Source organism: Anomaloglossus baeobatrachus, chromosome 1 (assembly GCF_048569485.1).
Source record: "Anomaloglossus baeobatrachus isolate aAnoBae1 chromosome 1, aAnoBae1.hap1, whole genome shotgun sequence".
NCBI classification, from domain to species: domain Eukaryota; kingdom Metazoa; phylum Chordata; class Amphibia; order Anura; family Aromobatidae; genus Anomaloglossus; species Anomaloglossus baeobatrachus.
Genome location: NC_134353.1, coordinates 937024026 through 937046369, shown reverse-complemented (window position 1 = coordinate 937046369; position 22344 = coordinate 937024026). Strand labels below are relative to the sequence as shown.

The window sequence follows — 22344 nt, the reverse complement described above, 5'->3', positions numbered from 1 at the left end:
ATGGTCCCTCCACCACTGGACTGCTGGCTGATAGTCCCTCCACCCCTGGGGCACTGGCTGATGGTCCCATCCCGCTGGGTTGCTGGCTGATGGTCCCATCCCCCTGGGTTGCTGGCTGATGGTCCCATCCCCCTGGGTTGCTGGCTGATGGTCCCATCCCCCTGGGTTGCTGGCTGATGGTCCCATCCCCCTGGGTTGCTGGCTGATGGTCCCATCCCCCTGGGTTGCTGGCTGATGGTCCCATCCCCCTGGGGTGCTGGCTGATGGTCCCATCCCCCTGGGGTGCTGGCTGATGGTCCCATCCCCCTGGGGTGCTGGCTGATGGTCCCATCCCCCTGGGGTGCTGGCTGATGGTCCCATCCCCCTGGGGTGCTGGCTGATGGTCCCATCCCCCTGGGGTGCTGGCTGATGGTCCCATCCCCCTGGGGTGCTGGCTGATGGTCCCATCCCCCTGGGTTGCTGGCTGATGGTCCCATCCCCCTGGGTTGCTGGCTGATGGTCCCATCCCCCTGGGTTGCTGGCTGATTGTCCCATCCCCCTGGGTTGCTGGCTGATGGTCCCATCCCCCTGGGTTGCTGGCTGATGGTCCCATCCCCCTGGGTTGCTGGCTGATGGTCCCATCCCCCTGGGTTGCTGGCTGATGGTCCCATCCCCCTGGGTTGCTGGCTGATGGTCCCATCCCCCTGGGTTGCTGGCTGATGGTCCCATCCCCCTGGGTTGCTGGCTGATGGTCCCATCCCCCTGGGTTGCTGGCTGATGGTCCCATCCCCCTGGGTTGCTGGCTGATGGTCCCATCCCCCTGGGTTGCTGGCTGATGGTCCCATCCCCCTGGGTTGCTGGCTGATGGTCCCATCCCCCTGGGTTGCTGGCTGATGGTCCCATCCCCCTGGGTTGCTGGCTGATGGTCCCATCCCCCTGGGTTGCTGGCTGATGGTCCCATCCCCCTGGGTTGCTGGCTGATGGTCCCATCCCCCTGGGTTGCTGGCTGATGGTCCCATCCCCCTGGGTTGCTGGCTGATGGTCCCATCCCCCTGGGTTGCTGGCTGATGGTCCCATCCCCCTGGGTTGCTGGCTGATGGTCCCATCCCCCTGGGTTGCTGGCTGATGGTCCCATCCCCCTGGGTTGCTGGCTGATGGTCCCATCCCCCTGGGTTGCTGGCTGATGGTCCCATCCCCCTGGGTTGCTGGCTGATGGTCCCATCCCCCTGGGTTGCTGGCTGATGGTCCCATCCCCCTGGGTTGCTGGCTGATGGTCCCATCCCCCTGGGTTGCTGGCTGATGGTCCCATCCCCCTGGGTTGCTGGCTGATGGTCCCATCCCCCTGGGTTGCTGGCTGATGGTCCCATCCCCCTGGGTTGCTGGCTGATGGTCCCATCCCCCTGGGTTGCTGGCTGATGGTCCCATCCCCCTGGGTTGCTGGCTGATGGTCCCATCCCCCTGGGTTGCTGGCTGATGGCCCCATCCCCCTGGGTTGCTGGCTGACGGCCCCATCCCCCTGGGTTGCTGGCTGACGGCCCCATCCCCCTGGGTTGCTGGCTGACGGTCCCATCCCCCTGGGTTGCTGGCTGACGGTCCCATCCCCCTGGGTTGCTGGCTGACGGTCCCATCCCCCTGGGTTGCTGGCTGACGGTCCCATCCCCCTGGGTTGCTGGCTGACGGTCCCATCCCCCTGGGTTGCTGGCTGACGGTCCCATTCCCCTGGGTTGCTGGCTGACGGTCCCATCCCCCTGGGTTGCTGGCTGACGGTCCCATCCCCCTGGGTTGCTGGCTGACGGTCCCATCCCCCTGGGGCGCTGGCTGACGGTCCCTTCCCCCTGGGGCGCTGGCTGACGGTCCCTTCCCCCTGGGGCGCTGGCTGACGGTCCCTTCCCCCTGGGGCGCTGGCTGACGGTCCCTTCCCCCTGGGGCGCTGGCTGACGGTCCCTTCCCCCTGGGGCGCTGGCTGACGGTCCCTTCCCCCTGGGGCGCTGGCTGACGGTCCCTTCCCCCTGGGGCGCTGGCTGACGGTCCCTTCCCCCTGGGGCGCTGGCTGACGGTCCCTTCCCCCTGGGGCGCTGGCTGACGGTCCCTTCCCCCTGGGGCGCTGGCTGACGGTCCCTTCCCCCTGGGGCGCTGGCTGACGGTCCCTTCCCCCTGGGGCGCTGGCTGACGGTCCCTTCCCCCTGGGGCGCTGGCTGACGGTCCCTTCCCCCTGGGGCGCTGGCTGACGGTCCCTTCCCCCTGGGGCGCTGGCTGACGGTCCCTTCCCCCTGGGGCGCTGGCTGACGGTCCCTTCCCCCTGGGGCGCTGGCTGACGGTCCCTTCCCCCTGGGGCGCTGGCTGACGGTCCCTTCCCCCTGGGGCGCTGGCTGACGGTCCCTTCCCCCTGGGGCGCTGGCTGACGGTCCCTTCCCCCTGGGGCGCTGGCTGACGGTCCCTTCCCCCTGGGGCGCTGGCTGACGGTCCCTTCCCCCTGGGGCGCTGGCTGACGGTCCCTTCCCCCTGGGGCGCTGGCTGACGGTCCCTTCCCCCTGGGGCGCTGGCTGACGGTCCCTTCCCCCTGGGGCGCTGGCTGACGGTCCCTTCCCCCTGGGGCGCTGGCTGACGGTCCCTTCCCCCTGGGGCGCTGGCTGACGGTCCCTTCCCCCTGGGGCGCTGGCTGACGGTCCCTTCCCCCTGGGGCGCTGGCTGACGGTCCCATCCCCCTGGGTTGCTGGCTGACGGCCCCATCCCCCTGGGTTGCTGGCTGACGGCCCCATCCCCCTGGGTTGCTGGCTGACGGCCCCATCCCCCTGGGTTGCTGGCTGACGGCCCCATCCCCCTGGGTTGCTGGCTGACGGCCCCATCCCCCTGGGTTGCTGGCTGACGGTCCCATCCCCCTGGGTTGCTGGCTGACGGTCCCATCCCCCTGGGTTGCTGGCTGACGGTCCCATCCCCCTGGGTTGCTGGCTGACGGTCCCATCCCCCTGGGTTGCTGGCTGACGGTCCCATCCCCCTGGGTTGCTGGCTGACGGTCCCATCCCCCTGGGTTGCTGGCTGACGGTCCCATCCCCCTGGGTTGCTGGCTGACGGTCCCATCCCCCTGGGTTGCTGGCTGACGGTCCCATCCCCCTGGGTTGCTGGCTGACGGTCCCATCCCCCTGGGTTGCTGGCTGACGGTCCCATCCCCCTGGGTTGCTGGCTGACGGTCCCATCCCCCTGGGGCGCTGGCTGACGGTCCCTTCCCCCTGGGGCGCTGGCTGACGGTCCCTTCCCCCTGGGGCGCTGGCTGACGGTCCCTTCCCCCTGGGGCGCTGGCTGACGGTCCCTTCCCCCTGGGGCGCTGGCTGACGGTCCCTTCCCCCTGGGGCGCTGGCTGACGGTCCCTTCCCCCTGGGGCGCTGGCTGACGGTCCCTTCCCCCTGGGGCGCTGGCTGACGGTCCCTTCCCCCTGGGGCGCTGGCTGACGGTCCCTTCCCCCTGGGGCGCTGGCTGACGGTCCCTTCCCCCTGGGGCGCTGGCTGACGGTCCCTTCCCCCTGGGGCGCTGGCTGACGGTCCCTTCCCCCTGGGGCGCTGGCTGACGGTCCCTTCCCCCTGGGGCGCTGGCTGACGGTCCCTTCCCCCTGGGGCGCTGGCTGACGGTCCCTTCCCTCTGGGTTGCTGGCTGACGGTCCCTTCCCTCTGGGGCGCTGGCTGACGGTCCCTTCCCCCTGTGGCGCTGGCTGATGGTCCCTTCACCCTTAGGGCATTAGTGTGAGTGGTATACCCTTCTTACACAGGTGTATGTTTTTCCACATCAGTGCACTGGCATATTGTTTTTCCCTGGTGGCATAGTGGATTGTTTCCTTCACAGTGCTAGTGTATGGTTCAACCCCCTCCTTAATGTTCTGGTGTATGGTACTTTCTACCCACCCCCCAAAACCTACCCTGGGTTGCTGACCTATGGTTCCCTATTCACCTCCCCCGGGGTGAATATGGTTTTTCTCACTACACCATCTCAGGGTACTGGTGTAGGGTTCTACCCCTTCCTTGGTGCACTGATGCATGGTTCCACCCTCTCCCCAGTGTGCTGGTATATGGTTCCACCCCCTCCCCGGTGTACTGGTGCATGTTTCCAACCCTCCCTGGTGTGCTGGTGTATGGTTCCTCTCCCTCTCTGGTGTGCTGGTGTATGGTTCCTCTCCCTCTCTGGTGTGCTGGTGTATGGTTCCTCTCCCTCTCTGGTGTGCTGGTGTATGGTTCCTCTCCCTCTCTGGTGTGCTGGTGTATGGTTCCTCTCCCTCTCTGGTGTGCTGGTGTATGGTTCCTCTCCCTCTCTGGTGTGCTGGTGTATGGTTCCTCTCCCTCTCTGGTGTGCTGGTGTATGGTTCCTCTCCCTCTCTGGTGTGCTGGTGTATGGTTCCTCTCCCTCTCTGGTGTGCTGGTGTATGGTTCCTCTCCCTCTCTGGTGTGCTGGTGTATGGTTCCTCTCCCTCTCTGGTGTGCTGGTGTATGGTTCTTCTCCCTCTCTGGTGTGCTGGTGTATGGTTCCTCTCCCTCTCTGGTGTGCTGGTGTATGGTTCCTCTCCCTCTCTGGTGTGCTGGTGTATGGTTCCTCTCCCTCTCTGGTGTGCTGGTGTATGGTTCCTCTCCCTCTCTGGTGTGCTGGTGTATGGTTCCTCTCCCTCTCTGGTGTGCTGGTGTATGGTTCCACCCCCTCCCTGGTGGGCTGGTGTATGGTTCCACCCCCTCCCTGGTGGGCTGGTGTATGGTTCCACCCCCTCCCTGGTGTGCTGGTGTATGGTTCCACCTCTTCCCCGGTGTGCTGGTGTATGGTTCCACCTCTTCCCCAGTGTGCGGGTGTATGGTTCCTCTCCCTCTCTGGTGTGCTGGTGTATAGTTCCGCCTCTTCCCCCAGTGTGCGGGTGTATGGTTCCTCTCCCTCTCTGGTGTGCTGGTGTATGGTTCCACCTCCTCCCCTTTGTGCTAGTGTATGGTTCCACCCAATCCCCGATGCACTGGAGTAGGTCCCCTTGGTGTGTTGTCATATGAATGTTATCTTTCCCTTGAGATGGATGTTGGTGTAGTTTGGTATGTTGGTACGGGGTCTTGTCTGGTACACTGACATGTGCCCCCTTTCCCGTTATCATGGCGTATGTCTTCTATTCCCTGGCGCACTGTACTCTGTTGTACGCATGAGCTCCACTCACAATCAAGCATCATCCGGTAGCGACTGTGGGAACCCGGCCGTAAGTAACTGCAGACGATCTCACTGATGGCTTTATAATGACTCTTGTTATCGATTTGATTTATGTTGTAATTATGGAATTTGCATAATGCCGGGTGACAGCAATTTGTGGCTGAACCTGTGAATAATGCTCCCACAATTAATCGCTCAGAGACCGACCATCACTAAGAAAACGTGTGATAAATGAGGCCTAATGTGGAAGTAATTGTATCGTGTCATGGCGGCTGCTTCTTCTCTGCCTAATCTTCTGGATTGTAAGAAAGGGGCACGGGTCAAATGGACAATCGTAAATATGCTGAAGATGGGGATAAAACATCAGCGCTTACGAAAAGAAGGGATTACATTGTGATACATCCCTATGTAAAATATTTCCATAAAGTGAATTTGCGTCTTTAATCATCATGTCTGTGCTGGTTAATTTTCTAATATTTATTTGTCACGGTCAGAGAGGCCATTTTTGTGGTACAGAGCTGCATAGAAATAGATCTTAAAATATCACAAGGCGGTAACCTACTGTCACCACCAGGGGGAGCTCACTGCAGACAGTCTTATGACTGAATTCAATGCATAAACAGTATACAATGTGCACCAGAGCTCCACCTGGTGGTGGCTGCAAGTGGTCATCAGGTTACATTTTACAACCTATGATTATGCAGAAGAAAAAGCTTTAACTTGTATCAAAATTTGTTTAAGAAATTATTTGGCTCTAAAATTTGGAAGATTTCAAATAAAAAAAAAAAATATAGGGCCCGATTTGATTGTGTTTTCTTTTTAAAATCACATTTTTTGGGGGAGGTGTGCAAATTTTTCAAAATGGCGTAAAAAGATTAATGAATTTTGCACAAAATAAAAGTTTTTGTTTTGGGATTTATTTTGTGTAAAAAAAAAACAAAAAAAAAAGTTCATGTTCTGTTTAAAAATGTTGTCATTTTTGCAAAAATTCCAGACATACATAAAACTGCTCCCCGTGGGGGGAGAGGACTCATGGGGGGAGTGCATTTATGTAAATATTGTCTTTTTTAAAAAACTTGCAATTGATGAATCAGCCAAAAACATCTGTAAATCCCAAACCGCACAATTCCGAACATAAAAAAGGGGCAAACACACAAAAAAAATAGTTAAATAAACAATCTAAAAATCAATTGCAAATGAAGCCCAGAAAACTCAATTGTAAGCCAATGGTATTCATCATAGGATGGATCTAGCACAGTGTCGTGACTTCTATATTGAATGTGAGCATAGCCTAAGACATAAAAAAACAAAAAAAAAATTAAAGCGAATCCTTGATTTTTAACAATATGTTGTTCTTAGGTCCGAGATTCAATACTGTTTTTATTTCCTTATATATATATATATATAATATATATATATTATTTATTATCATAGCGCCATCTATTCCATGGCGCTTTACAAAAAGGGGTACACATAACAGGGACAAGTACAATAATCATAAACAATACAAAACACAGACTAGTACAGGAGGAGAGAGGACCCTGCCCACGAGGGCTCAGTCTACAGGGGATGGATGAGAATACAGGAGGAGAGAGGACCCTGCTCACGAGGGCTCAGTCTACAGGGGATGGATGAGAATACAGGAGGAGAGAGGACCCTGCCCACGAGGTCTCAGTCTACAGGGGATGGGTGAGAATACAGGAGGAGAGAGGACCCTGCCCACGAGGTCTCAGTCTACAGGGAATGGGTGAGAATGCAGGAGGAGAGAGGACCCTGCCCATGAGGGCTCAGTCTACAGGAGATGGATGAGAATACAGGAGGAGAGAGGACTCTGCCCACGAGGTCTCAGTCTACAGTGAATGGGTGAGAATTCAGGAAGAGAGAGGACCCTGCCCATGAGGTCTCAGTCTACAGGGAATGGGCGAGAATACAGTAGGAGAAGGCAGAGCTGGGTGCGCAGTGGTATGGTGGACTGAGGGTTACTGTAGGTTGTAGGCTTGTCGGAAGAGATGGGTCTTCAGGTTCCTTTTTGAAACTTTCCACAGTAGGGGAGAGTCTTATCTGCTGGGGTAGAGAGTTCCAGAGTATGGGGGAGGCACGGGATAAATCTTGTATGTGATTGTGGGAAGAGGAGATATGAAGGGAGGAGAGAAGGAGATCTTGTGAGGATCTGAGGTTGCATGTAGGTAGGTATCAGGAGACTATGTCACAGATGTATGGAGGAGATGGGTTGTGGGTGGCTTTGTATGCCATGGTTAGTGTTTTGAACTGGAGTCTTTGGGAAATGGGAAGCCAGTGAAGGGATTGGCAGGGTGGCAAGGCCAGGGAGTAGCGAGGAGAGAGGTGGATTAATCGGCAGAGTGTAGGATAGATTGGAGGGGTGCAAGAGTGTTGGAAGGGAGGTCAGAGAGCAGGAGGTTGCAGTAGTCGAGGCGGGAGATTATGAGGGCATGCACTAGGGTTTTTGCTGATTCTTGGTTAAGGAATGCACAAATCTGGGAGATATTTTTCAGTTGTAGTCTGCATGAGGTGAAGAGGGCTTGGATGTGTGGCTTGAAGGATAGAGCAGAGTCGAGGGTTACTCCAAGGCAACGAGCTTGTGAGACTGGGGAGAGTGAGCAGTCATCAACTTTGATGGATATTATTGGAGGAGCTGAGTGAGGAGGAGGAAAGACAATGAATTCTGTTTTGTCCATGTTAAGATTTAGGAATCGCGTAGAGAAGAAGGATGAAATAGCAGACAGACATTGTGGGATTTTGGTTGGTAGAGAGGTAACGTCAGGTCCAGAGAGGTAGATCTGTGTGTCATCGGCATAGAGATGATACTGAAAGCCGTGGGACTCTGAGATGTCCCAGGCCGAAGGTGTAGATGGAGAAAAGCAGGGGTCCAACAACTGAACCTTGGGGACACTGACAGATAGGGGGCGAGATGAGGAGGTGGTGTGAGAATGGGAGACGCTGAAAGTCCGGTCTGTTAGGTATGAGGAGATCCAAGATAGGGCCAAGTCTGTGGTGCCCAGAGATAGATATATATATATATATTATCTCTATATCTATCTCTATTATTTAACATTATTATTATTAACATTCCCGGGATAGTAACTGTCTCTCTGTTTCTCTCCCATTCTCTGTCTGTCTCCCCCTCTGTATATATCTCTGTCTCTCTCTCTATCTCTTTGTCTGTCTGTCTCTTTCCCTGTCTGTCTCTGACTGTCTCTGTCTCTTTCTCCATCTGTCTCAATCTCTTTCCCTGTCTGTCTATCTCTCTCTTTCCCTGTGTTTGTCTCTTTGTCTGTCTCTTTACCTGTCTTTGTCTGTCTCTTTACCTGTCTTTCTCTGTCTCTTATCCTGTCTGTCTCTTTCCCTTTCTTTCCCTGTCTGTCTGTTTCCCGGTGTCTGTCTCTGTCTCTTTCCCTGTCAGTCTGTCTCTTTGTCTGTCTCTTTGTGTCTGTGTCTGTCTCTTTGTGTCTGTCTCTTACCCTGTCTGTTTCTTACCCTGTCTGTGTCTGCCTCTTTCCCTGGCTGCATTGTAAGACGCCAACATTCCATATAATGGCGTGGCTGCGCATTCTTCTGAAGTTCTGGCTGCACTGTGGCTCCCAGCACCATTCGCTTTAATGAAGGCAGGTTTTTTGGCGAATAACTGTAAAGCTTGGGGTTAAAATTTCCCCTCAAAACATAGCCTATGACGCTCCCGGGGTCCAGACGTGTGAGTGTGCAAAATTTTGTGGCTGTAGCTGTGACGGTGCGGATGCCAATCCCGGACACACACACACACACACACACACACACACACACACACACACACACACACACACACACACACACACACACACACACACACTCAGCTTTATTTATTAGATCTATTTATATATTATGATATCTACTGGAGCTCCACTTTTCTCATAGCGCTGCATATTCAAAAAAACAACAAATTCTACTTGCTTCCTGCCACCACTAGAGGGCGCTCACTGTTATGAAATTGTGTGTACAGTCTGCTTTGGGCTCCCTCTAGTGGTGACCGCTGTCATTTTTCATAGATTTTTTTTCTTCTATTTTCGGCACTGAATTAAGCCTTTCACAGTTGGACTTTTCCTCTTCTTACACACAATGCAGCTGGTTATCTGGTGTTTTCTTTTTCCAGTGTCTTCCCCCCCCCCCACCCCCACCTCTCCTGTGCTTCTCCACAATGTATAATTTCAGAGAAGCCGCCTCATGCTGCTTTATCAGGCCGTCATAAAAAGTATAGATAAATACCATTATTAAATCCTGCTTAAATTCCCCTGGAAACGCTTTGGGTTTTTTTAATTTTTTTTTTTATTTTTTATTTTAAGCCTTAGAACAAGATTCTTGCAAACATCTTATTCCATCCACCCACTGCAGATTGTAAAGGAAATTAAAGCTCAGGTCCACTTGTCCAACTTTTTTTTTACCTCTCCGATGCATCTAAAATATGAAATGAATTAAATGTTATAAAAAGCTTGATAAAAATAAGTAAATAAAAATCTACCGTTTTATGTTTACAGCTCCTATGCAGACCAATGTATTTCCATGGTTACAGACTACAAATGAACACTGTGTAGTCGGACTCTATTACTTCTTACAATCCTTTTTTTTCATCATTCTAATTTTTGTATGGGGGTGTTTTTAGAGAAAAGCTGGTCACTTTAGAGAACTCATCATCTCTATTTACATTGATGGGAGTTTCCCAACCAAGACCCCCAATTTGAGCTATAATAAGTAGTATCCATCACCCTGGAGGACCTGGTTCACTGATATACTACACAGAGGGCCAGTCGCAGGGGTCGCCACTGCGACCGGGCCCGGGGCGATTGTCTGCTGCTATTAAAGAGAGCGATTTCACTGCTCTCCTGCCCATGTGTAAATCAATGGATCCCCCGCTGCCCTGACAGCCTCTCCTCCTGTATACAGCACAGACGCTGTATGCTCCATGTTCCGCCCCTCCCGTCCATCAGAAGAGGGGACAAAGCTGATCATTGCCTCCTCCTCAGCTCAGGCATCACCGCCCACAGTCAGTAAACCCCGCCTACCATAAGTAAGCCCCGCCCACCTGCAGTAAGCCCCTCCCACAGAGCTCCTGTTGAGTCCCAGGCCTGTGCAATGAGTGCTGCAGAAATATGGGAGACTTCTGAGGAGATTGTATCGCTCCCTCCTGCATGTCATCACTCTATAGTTAGCAGTAGCAGGAGGGAAGGCTCCAGAGGACACAATGCGACCTGAAGTGAGTACTGAAGCTCCCTGAATGCTCCCTGAGAGTACTGGCACTCTCCTGCCCCTCCCCCACTCCCCTCTTCTCTCCTTCACCTATCCTCCTATTTGCCCCTCACAGTTGCATTCTCCTGCCCCCTCCCCCACTCACCTCCCCTCTCCTTCACCTATCCTCCTATTTGCCCCTCATTTGCACTCTCCTGCCCCCTCCCCCACTCCCTTCTTTTCTCCTTCACCTATCCTCCTATTTGCCCCTCACAGTTACTCTCCTGCCCCCTCCCCCACTCCCCTCTTCTCTCCTTCACCTATCCTCCTATTTGCCCCTCACAGTTGCACTCTCCTGCCCCCTCCCCACTCTCCTCTTCTCTCGTTCACCTATCCTCCTACTTACCCCTCACAGTTGCACTCTCCTGCCCCTTCCCCCCACAGCTGCACTCTCCTGCCCCTCCCCCTCTTCTCTCCACCTATCCTCCTACTTACCCCTCACAGTTGCACTCTCCTGCCCCTTCCCCCACAGCTGCACTCTCCTGCCCCTCCCCCTCTTCTCTCCACCTATCCTCCTACTTACCCCTCACAGTTGCACTCTCCTGCCCCTTCCCCCACAGCTGCACTCCCCTGCCCCTCCCCCACTCCCCTCTTCTCTCCTTCACTTATCCTCCTATTTATCCCCCACAGCTGCACTCTCCTGCCCCTCCCCCACTGCCCTGTAACTGATGATGCCTCATTGCTGTCCTGTGATGGTGGCCCACCCTCCTCATCTTCATGGTTTGCTGCCACACAACCAACTTTCTTATTTCTTTGTGTATACAGTGTGTTTAATAATGCAGACGTCTGCAGTATATAACGTAAATATATAGCAAATATAGTGTGCATGTCTGCATTTGTGTGAATTAGTGACTATGTACATGCGACATTTTAGTGATAAAATTCAGACCTTAAAAAGCATAAATAATACTAAAAGCACAAAAAAACACTTAAAAATGGCAAAACTTGTGTACCATTAAAAAAACAACTACCATTTTATATGCAAAATGAATAAATCTATAATGTTATTTTTTAGCACAAATATGTAGAATAGAAAAGGTGAATGCGGCCATATACAAGGACGGGAATATAAACGAGGATGGGGGACAAAGATATAAGCATGGGATGGGAAAACTGCATGCTGAGGGAATAAGGCTCTTTCCCTCGGGACCCAGCTTCTGCATGCTTTTTGTTTACCCCTATCTGTTTCTGTGTTGGTCCCTGTCTGAGTCAATCCCCTAGGTCAGTGATGGCGAACCTATGGCACGCGTGCCACACTGGGCACGCAGAGCCCCTTTTGCTGGCACGCGCGCTGGCGCCACACTGAGCCACTTTGAACTGTCGGTGTGATCGCGCCGGCAGTTCAAAGTTGTGCTGAGCAGAGGAGACATTTCTCCTCCCTCTGACACTCCTCTTCTCCTGGGCCACAGGCCTGTTGCCTAGGAGACGGAGGAGCGTCAGTAGGCGGCGTCGGCGTCTTGTGGCCGCGCGGGAACTGAACTGACTGAGGACGCAGCGGCGCGCAGCAGAGGAGTGGGGGCTGGAAGGTGAGTTTTTTTTATTTTAATTTTTAAGCTGTGTGCGGCTGTGCCAAGGTGTGGGGGACAGTGCCAGCACGGGGTAAACAGAGCATGGGCCAAACATGGAGAGCACGGGGCAAACAGAGCACGGGGTAAACAAACAGAGCACTGGGAAAACAGAGCACGCGGCATACAGAACACGGGGCAAAAAAACAAAGCACGGGAAAAACAGAGCACTGGGCAAACAAACAGAGCACTGGGCAAACAAACAGAGCACGGGGCATGCAGAGCACGGGGCATGCAGAGCACGGGGCATGCAGAGCACGGGGCATGCAGAGCACGGGGCAAGCAGAGCACGGGGCAAGCAGAGCACGGGGCAAGCAGAGCACGGGGCAAGCAGAGCACGGGGCAAGCAGAGCACGGGGCAAGCAGAGCACGGGGCAAACAGAGCACGGGGCAAACAGAGCACGGGGCAAACAAACAGAGCACGGGGCAAACAAACAGAGCACGGGGCAAACAAACAGAGCACGGGGCAAACAAACAGAGCACGGGGCAAACAGAGCACGGGGCAAACAGAGCACGGGGCAAACAGAGCACGGGGCAAACAGAGCACGGGGCAAACAGCACGGGGCAAACAGAGCACGGGGCAAACAAACAGAGCACGGGGCAAACAGAGCACGGGGCAAACAGAGCACGGGGCAAACAAACAAAGCACGGGGCAAACAAACAGAGCACGGGGCATACAAAGCACGGGGCATACAGAGCACTGGGCAAACAGAGCACTGGGCAAACAAACAGGGCATGGGGCAAACAGAGCACGAGGCAAACATGGCTGCAAGGATGGGGGAAATGTGCAAAGATGGAGAGAAGCGTGCAAAGATGGGGAAACATGCAAAGATGGAGATAAACATGGCTGCAAGGATGGGGGAAACATGGCTGCAAGGATGGGGGGAAACATGACTGCAAAGATGGGGGAAACATGACTGCAAGGATGGGGGGGAAACATGCCAGGATGGGGTACATTTAGCAGGAAGGGTAACATGCCAGGATGGGGGATACATTTACCAGGATGGGGGATACATTTACCAGGATGGGGGGATACATTTACCAGGATGGGGGGAAACATGAAAGGATGGGGGAAACATGCCAGGATGGGGGTACAGGAACATGCCAGGATGAGGAAAAATGCCAGGATGGGCAACATTTAACAGGAAGGGTGACATTTATCAGGATGTGGTACATTTACCAGGATTGGGTACGTTTACCAGGAAAGGGGACATTTACCAGGATAAGGGAACATGCCTGAATGGGGTACATTTACCAGGATGGGGTCATTTAACAGCATTGGGAACATGCCAGGATGGGATATATTTACAATGATGGGGTACATTTACCAGAATGGAGGTTATTTACCTGGAATGGGGTACATTTACCAGGATGGGGAATATGCTGAGATGGGGTACATTTACCAGAATGGAGGTTATTTACCTGGAATGGGGTACATTTACCAGGATGGGGAATATGCTGAGATGGGGTACATTTACCAGGATGGGGCCGTGATGGGGACAAATATACCAGAATGTAGGAAATATAAGTAAGGATGGGGGATATGTTTACCAGGAAGTTGCCAGGAAGGGGGACAGAACTACACAATGAAGGGGGAGGGGAGCAACACGTATATCTTTATGGGATTTCAAGATGTTCAGACTTTGAAATGTAGATGTGGATTACAGGGTGAAATCTGATTGCATTCCAGGCTAAAATCTCTGTCTAATATGCTGCAATTTTTTCCAGAAAGATCAATCCAACTGCTGTGTCTGGAAAGGGCAGTGGCAGTGGCTCAGCTTGAATGTATGGTAAGCATGCATGAGCGTGATGCCACCTGCTGAAGAGAAGACTGCAAAGGTAAGGTTACAATCAATTATTTACATAATAGGATTGGTTGGCACTTCGGAAAAAAATGGGTTTAGGGCTACAGTTTGGGCACTCGGCCTGTGAAAGGTTCGCCATGACTGCCCTAGGTGGTGGGGACTTAGTTGTTAGGGCACTGGACAGGAGACAGGGCTACACTTGTGGCTCAAACCTGACTACCTCTAAGTCTACCATCGGGATAAGGGACAGCGCAGGGTCCTCAGACTTAGGGCCAGTCTGGAAACCCCAGTTCCATCTATACTATCCTGTTACATGATGAACAGCAGCTGGGTGGAAGTCGAGCTCCTGCTGGGTCCAAAAGGGGGAGAGATGAATCCAGCAGGAAAGCTACCTATACAATGAATACTGACAGCAGGAACAATGGAGGGTTAGGGAGCATTCTGCACAGCCAAACGCTGTGACCTTCTATGGCCAGAAACCACTTGACTGTCTGTCACCCATAACTGATCTACAGCGATCAGATGATTTTTGATTTTTATGGAGAAGAACCAATGTGATCATATTCTCTCTGGATTATGTTGTTGCTCTATGGTTAACTGATATCTGTATATTTTTTTTCCTGCAGGGCTAGGAGGAGCGTTGGGATATCTAACCGGAGCAATAGATTGGGGGTCCACGTTTCTCGGAAGATTGATGGGTTCAGAATTTCAGGTCATGTTTTTCTTCTCCACTTCAGTCTTCCTCCTGTTCCTCGTCGTACATTTGTGCAGCATCCCGGAGACTCCACTGAATGAAGAGACGTCCGAGACCAAACTCCTCCTAAAATACGAAGCGTTTAATGCGTACGGATCCATGGACGCCTCCCAGAATAATAACCTCGAGAAGAAGGAGCCCAAAGTGAGATCTCTGTCTTTTGCAGAAGGCGAGGAGGAAGACGACCCAAAGGTACGATTGATACATTGTGATGCTTTAAGTGTTATCTATTGCTCTCTGTTATCAGCCAAGCATGCAGGGCGTAGGCTGACTATGGTGCTCATAAAAGGGTGAATGACAGTAAAGAATCGAAAAGCCACAATTCTACTGTCACAGTAACCGTTACATGCGCTGACTAAAAGCTATGGGTGATACGGTCACTGTCATGGTTGACACAGTGCTACGGTGTCCGGTTGTAGAAGGTCACAGCATTTGGCTACACAAACTGCTCCTATTCTGCCTGCTGTGGTGTAAATATTATCCTTTGTATTTTCTCTGCTTGGGGTTTATCCCTTTCCTTTTAGGACCCTGCAGATATCCTCATTTTTCAGCGGCTAATCATCATCACTTACCTTTCTGTCCTTTAAATACCCACATTTCCCCTTGGTGATTGCTGGTGATAGTTTTATTCCTATACAGGCCTTGGATGCAAGCAGTCGGCTTGTATTCATCTGAAGAAACATTGTTTGTTGCTGTACTTCTCCCTGAGACTTTTTGGAGATAAGTTATTCGTTCACTCCCCCTGTTTGTGATCCCTGTGTCTTCTTTAGAGCTTAGTGGGGTTGACTAAGTGCTCATCCCATCGGTTCCTTATCTATGGCCCAGTTCAGGGATAGTTATCCTGCTCGGCGCATAGGTGCGGAACCTTTCTAGGGTGGTCAGGGGAGCCAGGGGCCAGCATAAGGTACGGTCAGGGGTCACCATCTCCCTCTTCCCTAGACCCAGGGTCTCTTTTTCCTGTCTAGGAAATTAAAATTACACACGAAACTGCTTGTATAAGTCGCCGTTCACACATGTAGATGCACAGTGTCTGGCTTACTGCCTATTAGTGACACCCATACTATTAGATTAGTCGGGCTGCCCAGCACAATATAAGTGCACCCCACACAACCAAGACCCCAGTTTACAAGGCCTACATTAATGAGCCTGGTTGTGTGGCGCCCCTGAGGCTTCCGTTGCCACAGGTCATTGCACCCCATCAGCGGTGTGATGCCCCATTCTGGGAGAGGAAGAGAGTGAACTCCGGTCCCCTGGTAAATCCACACTACACCCATTGTTAGGTACATACTGGGACCAGGGAAAGTGGCAGGCAACCCTCCCATGCTGCATGCTGAGAGGGGCTGTAAGACCCATCCCTGCTCCCATAGGGTGGTAGCTTAGCAACTGGGGAGGTGGGAGGAGCCACCAGAGAGCAGATAGAGAAAGGAAGGTCAAGTTAGTTTCAGTTTACCTCAGGGAGTGAGAGAAGCAGCATGTAGTTGGAGGAGAAGAACGAGAGAAAGGAGGGAGGAGGGGGCCTGCTGGAGGCAGGCAAGGAGAAGGAAAGAAAGAAGGAAAGGAAAGGAAAGAAGACAGAAGGGGTCGCAGGGCCGCGGGTAGTCCTGTAGGTACCACGAGCAGTCCTTGTTGGGTACCGAAGCCAAGGGCCCAGAGGCGCTACGAGTAGCTGCAGGCTGCGGTGGCCTGGTCCACAGTGACATCGGTGGAGTGATTAGCTGCGACAGGGGACGGTCCCTAGAGACTGGAGGAGTGAAAAGACAATCTCCAAACAGTAAAAACCGAGGCCCAGGGATGTTGTAAGCTCCCAGGGCCAGAACCCAGAGCAGCCCTTCAAAAAAGGGGTAATCAGCCGACAGGTGACCCCCCAGCCTGGAGGCTGTAATGGAGGCCAAGCCAGGGCCATCCAAACTCAGGCAAGGCTAGTGAAGACAGCAGAGAAAGAGACACTAAGAGAAGGGTACCGGATTTCACACTCTGAATCACCCAGAAGACGGAGGTCCCTGACAGTGGTCTCAGCAGTCCAAGGGTCCTGCCTGCCCTGACAAGAACTGTGAGTAAAGAACTTGAACTGCACCTCTGAAGTTGCCTCAGTTATTTCATCTGCATAGACATTTACAAGCACCAACTGTGCCCCGGGCATTGCTCCACCTGTGGGGAGCAGCACTACCATTGCTGCCATAACATCATCCCGGAGGCCTCACACAGCAGCGGCGGCTTATTAGCCGCATACCACAGGTGGCGTCACGAACACAAACTTTAACTTAAGCCACATATTCAACTGACACCCACCAGGGCCACGGAGCCGGGCCCAGCCACCACTGACTACCACCGGACTAGTCCGGCCTGGCACCGGGTGTCCCACAGCCCTGGGGTGGGCGAGTCAGTTGCATCCTGTAAAAAAAATACTACGTGCAGAAAAATATATATAAATATGTAATGATGAGCCAAGGGCGCCTCTGGGCTTGTAGTCGTGGCCTCGGTAGATTCAAGGCTCTCCCCTGGCTCTATCACTACTTCAAGGTCGGGGGCTGACTTGGTGGGGCAGAGTGTGTTGGTGTCGTCGGCCGTTGTACAAACAGTCTTCAGGCAGGATGTGATGAAACCATAAGACATCTTTATTTACACACGAAGACACAATCCGGCTGTTGCATAGAGAAAAAAACACTTCCTGAGGCTGGGGGACAACCTGCCCTGACGTTCCCTCACGTGGGGATGTGCCCTGATTACTCCGCTTCACCGGGCTCCCACTGTCGGTTACACACACACCGGACCCACACCGGCTGCTTCACTCTCCGAGGTTGCGTCCACTCCCGTTCTCTCCGGCGTCCCCGCTTAACAGCCCTCACACTCTGCCCCTTGATCTTCACCCTCTCATGTCCCGGATCCAACTGACTGTGACTCTGCACTTTTTCTAACCAACACTTCACCTCCCTCCCCTTTCTGCTGCCGGCTCCTCCTTTCCTCTGCCCTGTTTCTGTGGTGACAGCCGTCCCACCCGGCCACTAGGGGAATCCACTACAACAATGCATTAACAATAAAAACATTTTTATTAAAGGACATCAACATTCCGGGGGGGGTACTGGGCTTCTTTGTAAGGGGTCTGCCCACCCCTTACAAATATATGATATATTTGTTAATATTTTGGCCAAAATACACAGCTTGCAAGGGTCCTCATGTCTTGCGAGTCCCTATACCGATAAAGAAGGTTTGTAAACCATGTGCTATAAAGACCGGCTAAAAGAACTAGGAATGTTTATTTTGCAAAATAGAAGGCTGAGAGGAGACTTAATAGCAGTCTACAAATATCTGAAAAGAAGTCACAGTGCGGAGGAACTACCCTATTCTCATTAGCACAAGGAAGTACAAGAAGCAATGGGATGAAACTTAAAGGGAGGAGTTTCAGATTAGACATTAGGAAAAACTTTCTGACAGTGAGGGCAGACAGGGAGTGGAACAGGCGACCACGGGAGGTAGTTAGGACAGTGAGAGAGAGGAACCGGTGACCATGGGAGGACATGAGGGCAATCAGAGAGGGAAACAGGCGACTACAAGAAGTAGTGAGGGCAGTCAGAGAGTAGAACAGGCTACCGCAGGAGGTAGTGAGGGCAGTGAGAGAGTCGGACAGGTGGTCAAGGGAGGTGGTGAGCTCTCAATCAATGGAAATCTTCAAGCAGAAAGTGGATAAACATATAGATGGGATGATTTAGGAAAGCCTCTACTTGCAGGGGGTTGGACCTGATGGTCCTTGAGGTCCCTTCCAACTCTACCATTCTATGAACTACAAATCTGTTGGTCGATGCCCGAGTCACCCTGCACGGATCACAAACATTAGAGAAGTATACAGGCAGAGCATCAGAATCTGTAGCCTTAACAGATCCCGACACCGCCATATAGTTGGCAATGTTTGTAAAAACCTCCGTGTGACACTTTGCTTCTGTATTCTGTACCATTGCCATATGTCAATTGTAGGTACCCTGCTCCAAAAATATACAACACACACACACACACACAGAAAATCCTGCATAGTGTGCATTTTTCCCTTTGGCTTACTATGTAGATGATGGATAGCAGGGTATTCTTATATAATGAGAAAGGGTAAACTAAAGTCTGTCTACCGGGTGGGAGCTGCAAAATCCATATCTCGGGTGTACAGGGATCTCTGGAGCCATGAGACTGAGCGTGCTGAGAGCACCAAGCTCCTTCATGAAGAGGCCTTCTGTGATAATGTCGTCTATTAAAATCAATGGGAATAAACTCAACAATCAACATCCACAAAGGCTGTAGAGTGTGCTGCGTGTCATGTAATTAGCTGCAGGGGGGCTCAGGCTGATAAGTACTGTGGGGTCTACGCCTTGTAGATAAGAGGTGCAGTTACCGACATTGTCTGCTCCATTCACTATAATAACAGACTCTTATGCGGTAGAAAAGAATAAGACACAAAAAGTAAAAAAGGTCGTTGCCTCGGCCCACAGAGGGTCTTGCCCGCGATGTGTCATGGAAATCTATCACTATATTTATCATCCATTTTCACATGATTTGATTAGAGCCCATGTGCGGTGAGTGCTGAATGAGGAGTAGATGGAGCAGATGGATTCTTGAGGAAGAGGCCACCAGTTATTGAACTCTTGGTGACTAAAGCTGAGCGAATAAATTCACAGAACCTGGGCCAGTGGCCACATCAGTAGTCCAAGCAGGCTATCTATTTGCATGCCCTGTGCCTTCTCTGATGGGCTGACGCACCCATCATGTTGTGCCGTGTCTTCTAATCGTAGAAGACACCAGGGATGTTAGTAGGTAGGAGGCCTAAAAGTGGACACCTGACTAGGGTCACATGAATCTGTTCTCTCAGCGCTACTCTTGTCTCTGTCTACTTGTTTCCATTCTCCCTTGTTTGTGTCCCTTGTGGGGTTTTGTTATTGTGTTTTCTGGCCCTCCCCAAGGGTGGGGGAGAGGGTGAGTAAGATCAGGGCTTGGTCAGCAGTTTGGGCCACACTGGGGGCTCGGACCTGGCTACCATCAAGCCTACCTCCGAGATAAGGGACAGTGCAAGGTCTCAAGTCTGAGGGCCAGTCTAGGGGCCCCTCACTTGTTACTACATACTCTGATAATGCTTTTACTTTTGTGGTTGTTACTATGTGTTCTTATATGATGTCTTCTATTTATATTGATCTATACTATCAATATGGCTATCCTAGGGACTTCTTGGAGCACACTTTTCATTGAGTGGGGCCGCTATTATCCAACCTCCCCAGTAAAGTTGAATCTTATATCAGGGACCCATAGGATCAAGTCATTGAAAATATTTCTTTAATATTTTCCCCTCCTGTCTTTATTAAGAAGACTACATAACTTGCTTCTTATGTCCTTATTCAATATTTTTTTTATTGGCTTCTTATTATTATTATTATTACTATTAGGTAATTTTTCAGTGATATTGTGATTAATTATTATTGACTCTATAGAGCAAAGCAGCAAGGGTATACTGATTTTTACTGCTCCGATGGAGGCCCCCTTGTGTTTTCCATCAAATGACAGGTGGCCTATTTGCCCTTTTATTTTCCCAATGAAAACACCACATGCATACAACCAAAGCAGGAGTAAACTAGAGCAGCTATTCTCAAAAATATTCATGACCTGTAAAAAAACCTTCATCCCGTCCGACAGTCATTTTAACATAACTTAATTTGAGCATGTCTGCCTTAGATAAAGTGTCTCTCCTAATTCCAGAACTTCGGAAAGGTCTGAGAAGCCTATTATCTAATTAAGAAATGTGCAGTTTTCTACAAATTGACACGTATTTAGAATTCGGAACGCCTGGCCATGATTTGTTCTATGTGACTCTTTGACATCTTAAACACTGTTACCCTTTGTGTACTCTGATCCATGACAATGCAGGAGATTGTGTGTTTTGGCTATGCAAGTGTCACGCTAGGTACCGGGAAGTACCCAGCGACTGGCGAAAGAGAAAGGAAGGGAGACTCTCTGTCTGGGGAGATGGTAACCCCCTGACCAAGGCTACCGCTGGGCCCTGACTTCCATCACCACCCTAGATAGGTTCCGCACCCATACGGCGAGCAGGATACCTGGCCCGAGGCTGACCCTGATCTCAGCCCTCGGTAGGGAGTTGATGGAATGAGTTCTTCGGCAACCCCCCTAATAGCTAAAGGACACAGGCATAACAAACAAGGCAAAATAGCAAGCAACTCATCTCCAAGAAGATACAGGGAGAAGGACTGCAAAATGCAATGGAGTTACTCAAGATGATTGCAAGCCGACTGCTTGAGCTCAGGATCTGTAGGTAGTTGTAGCTATCACCAGCACAGACCAGAAGGTAAGGAGGGAATTTAAGGACACAAACGGCAGTGCTGGTGAAACAGCTAAAAAGGTGAGGAACTTTGTAGGGTCCTAAAGAGAAAGTGTAGCACCCACAGGGCAGGGGGATTCAGGCACAGGGTCTCGTACGTGAGCTACTTATGACCCGGCCAATGTGGTGATCTGGGATGTCGCGGTGACCTGCCCGGCTTCGTGCCCCGAGGTGTACACCAATAAGGAGAGAGGATGATGGGGGTTGTAAAAGGAAGATTGTCGTGACGCCACCTGTGGAAAGCGGCCAGGGAGTAGCCGCCACTGCTGTCACTGTCCTCTGGGGCAGATGGTAATAGCAGCAGAGATGGTGTCGCTCCCCACAAGTGGAGCAGGCCCCAGGGAGGAGGATGAGGGGAGTAGTGATGGCAATGACCTTTAGCGTGAGGGTGGTGGCGCCGGTAATAAGAGTCTGAGTCAGATGCTGCAGTTCCAGGTGTCTTTACTCAGTCTTTGTGCCGCTTGCATGGGTAGTAGCGGTCTCACTCACTGTGATGTGCCCTGTCGACCTCGGATAAGTTAGAAGCAGTCACCGGTGTTTGAAAGAAGAAAGTCATGTGTCAGAGTTGCCCTTCCAGCCATGAGGAACCTGGAATGAGTGCTCCTCTCCAAGCCGCAGGCCCCGTGTAGAGAAGAGAAGAAAATGATGGTGGTGTCGTGTCCCAGAACTGGTGTCACGGGTAGACTGACTGAAGATTGTGAGTGTACTCCTACTTCTACCCCAAGTGGAACCCGCCCCCCAGCTGTCTGGCTTCAGTGACCGGGGAAGTCCCATGCCTCGTGATGGCCAGCCCCCTGCCTACCTTGAGCCATCCCACCCTGTGGAAAGGCTCCTAAGCTTTATGTAAAGTGTGAATGTGGAACACCGGTGATTAACCCCCTCCTTACCCGAGGCTAATTTCACACCTTAAATAAGGTGCAATTGTCTGTGGCGACTGGAGCCTCAGGAGCACCAAAAAAGGGATGAACCCCAAGCAAAGGAGATTCATAAGATGCCATATACATGAAGCAGGAATTATTGAAGGTCAGGTAGCAGATTGCATAGCCAAACGCTGCAACATTCTATAGCCGGACACCACAGGACTGTCTGTCACCTGTGACACACCTGTGACAGCAAGATGTTTGTGTGGACTTGTCCCCAATCTCTTTGGACCCGGTAGAAGTCACCACCAGTAAAGGACACTCAGGACATGACACTACACAAGTTCTGACCTAGAAATGTCCATAGTATAAGATAAGGGAGCTACCGTGTCTTGTGATCAGGAACAGTGTTTGGTAGTTGGCTAAAGTGGTTGACTGGATGCCCTCAGCCAAAGGGGGTTCATTGTTAGTGCTCTTACAAGTCGAAACATTTGTTCGGCACTGCTGCAAAATTGGGGCAAGCAGACAGTGAAAAGTGTCTCTAAAATAGTGAGAGGCTCCATGATGACTATCTGGTATAAAC

The 22344-nt window shown here is 51.9% G+C and overlaps 1 protein-coding gene across 1 annotated transcript in view; it reads left to right on the top strand.

The window, feature by feature from the left end:
• The window catches only part of SLC45A2 (solute carrier family 45 member 2), a 144204-nt gene that overhangs the window by 24011 nt on the left and 97849 nt on the right, over nt 1–22344 (top strand). Inside the window, exon 3 of the mRNA XM_075343511.1 lies at nt 14410–14729. Coding sequence (XP_075199626.1) covers nt 14410–14729 — 320 coding nt within the window. The remainder of the gene's footprint in view (nt 1–14409; nt 14730–22344) is intronic.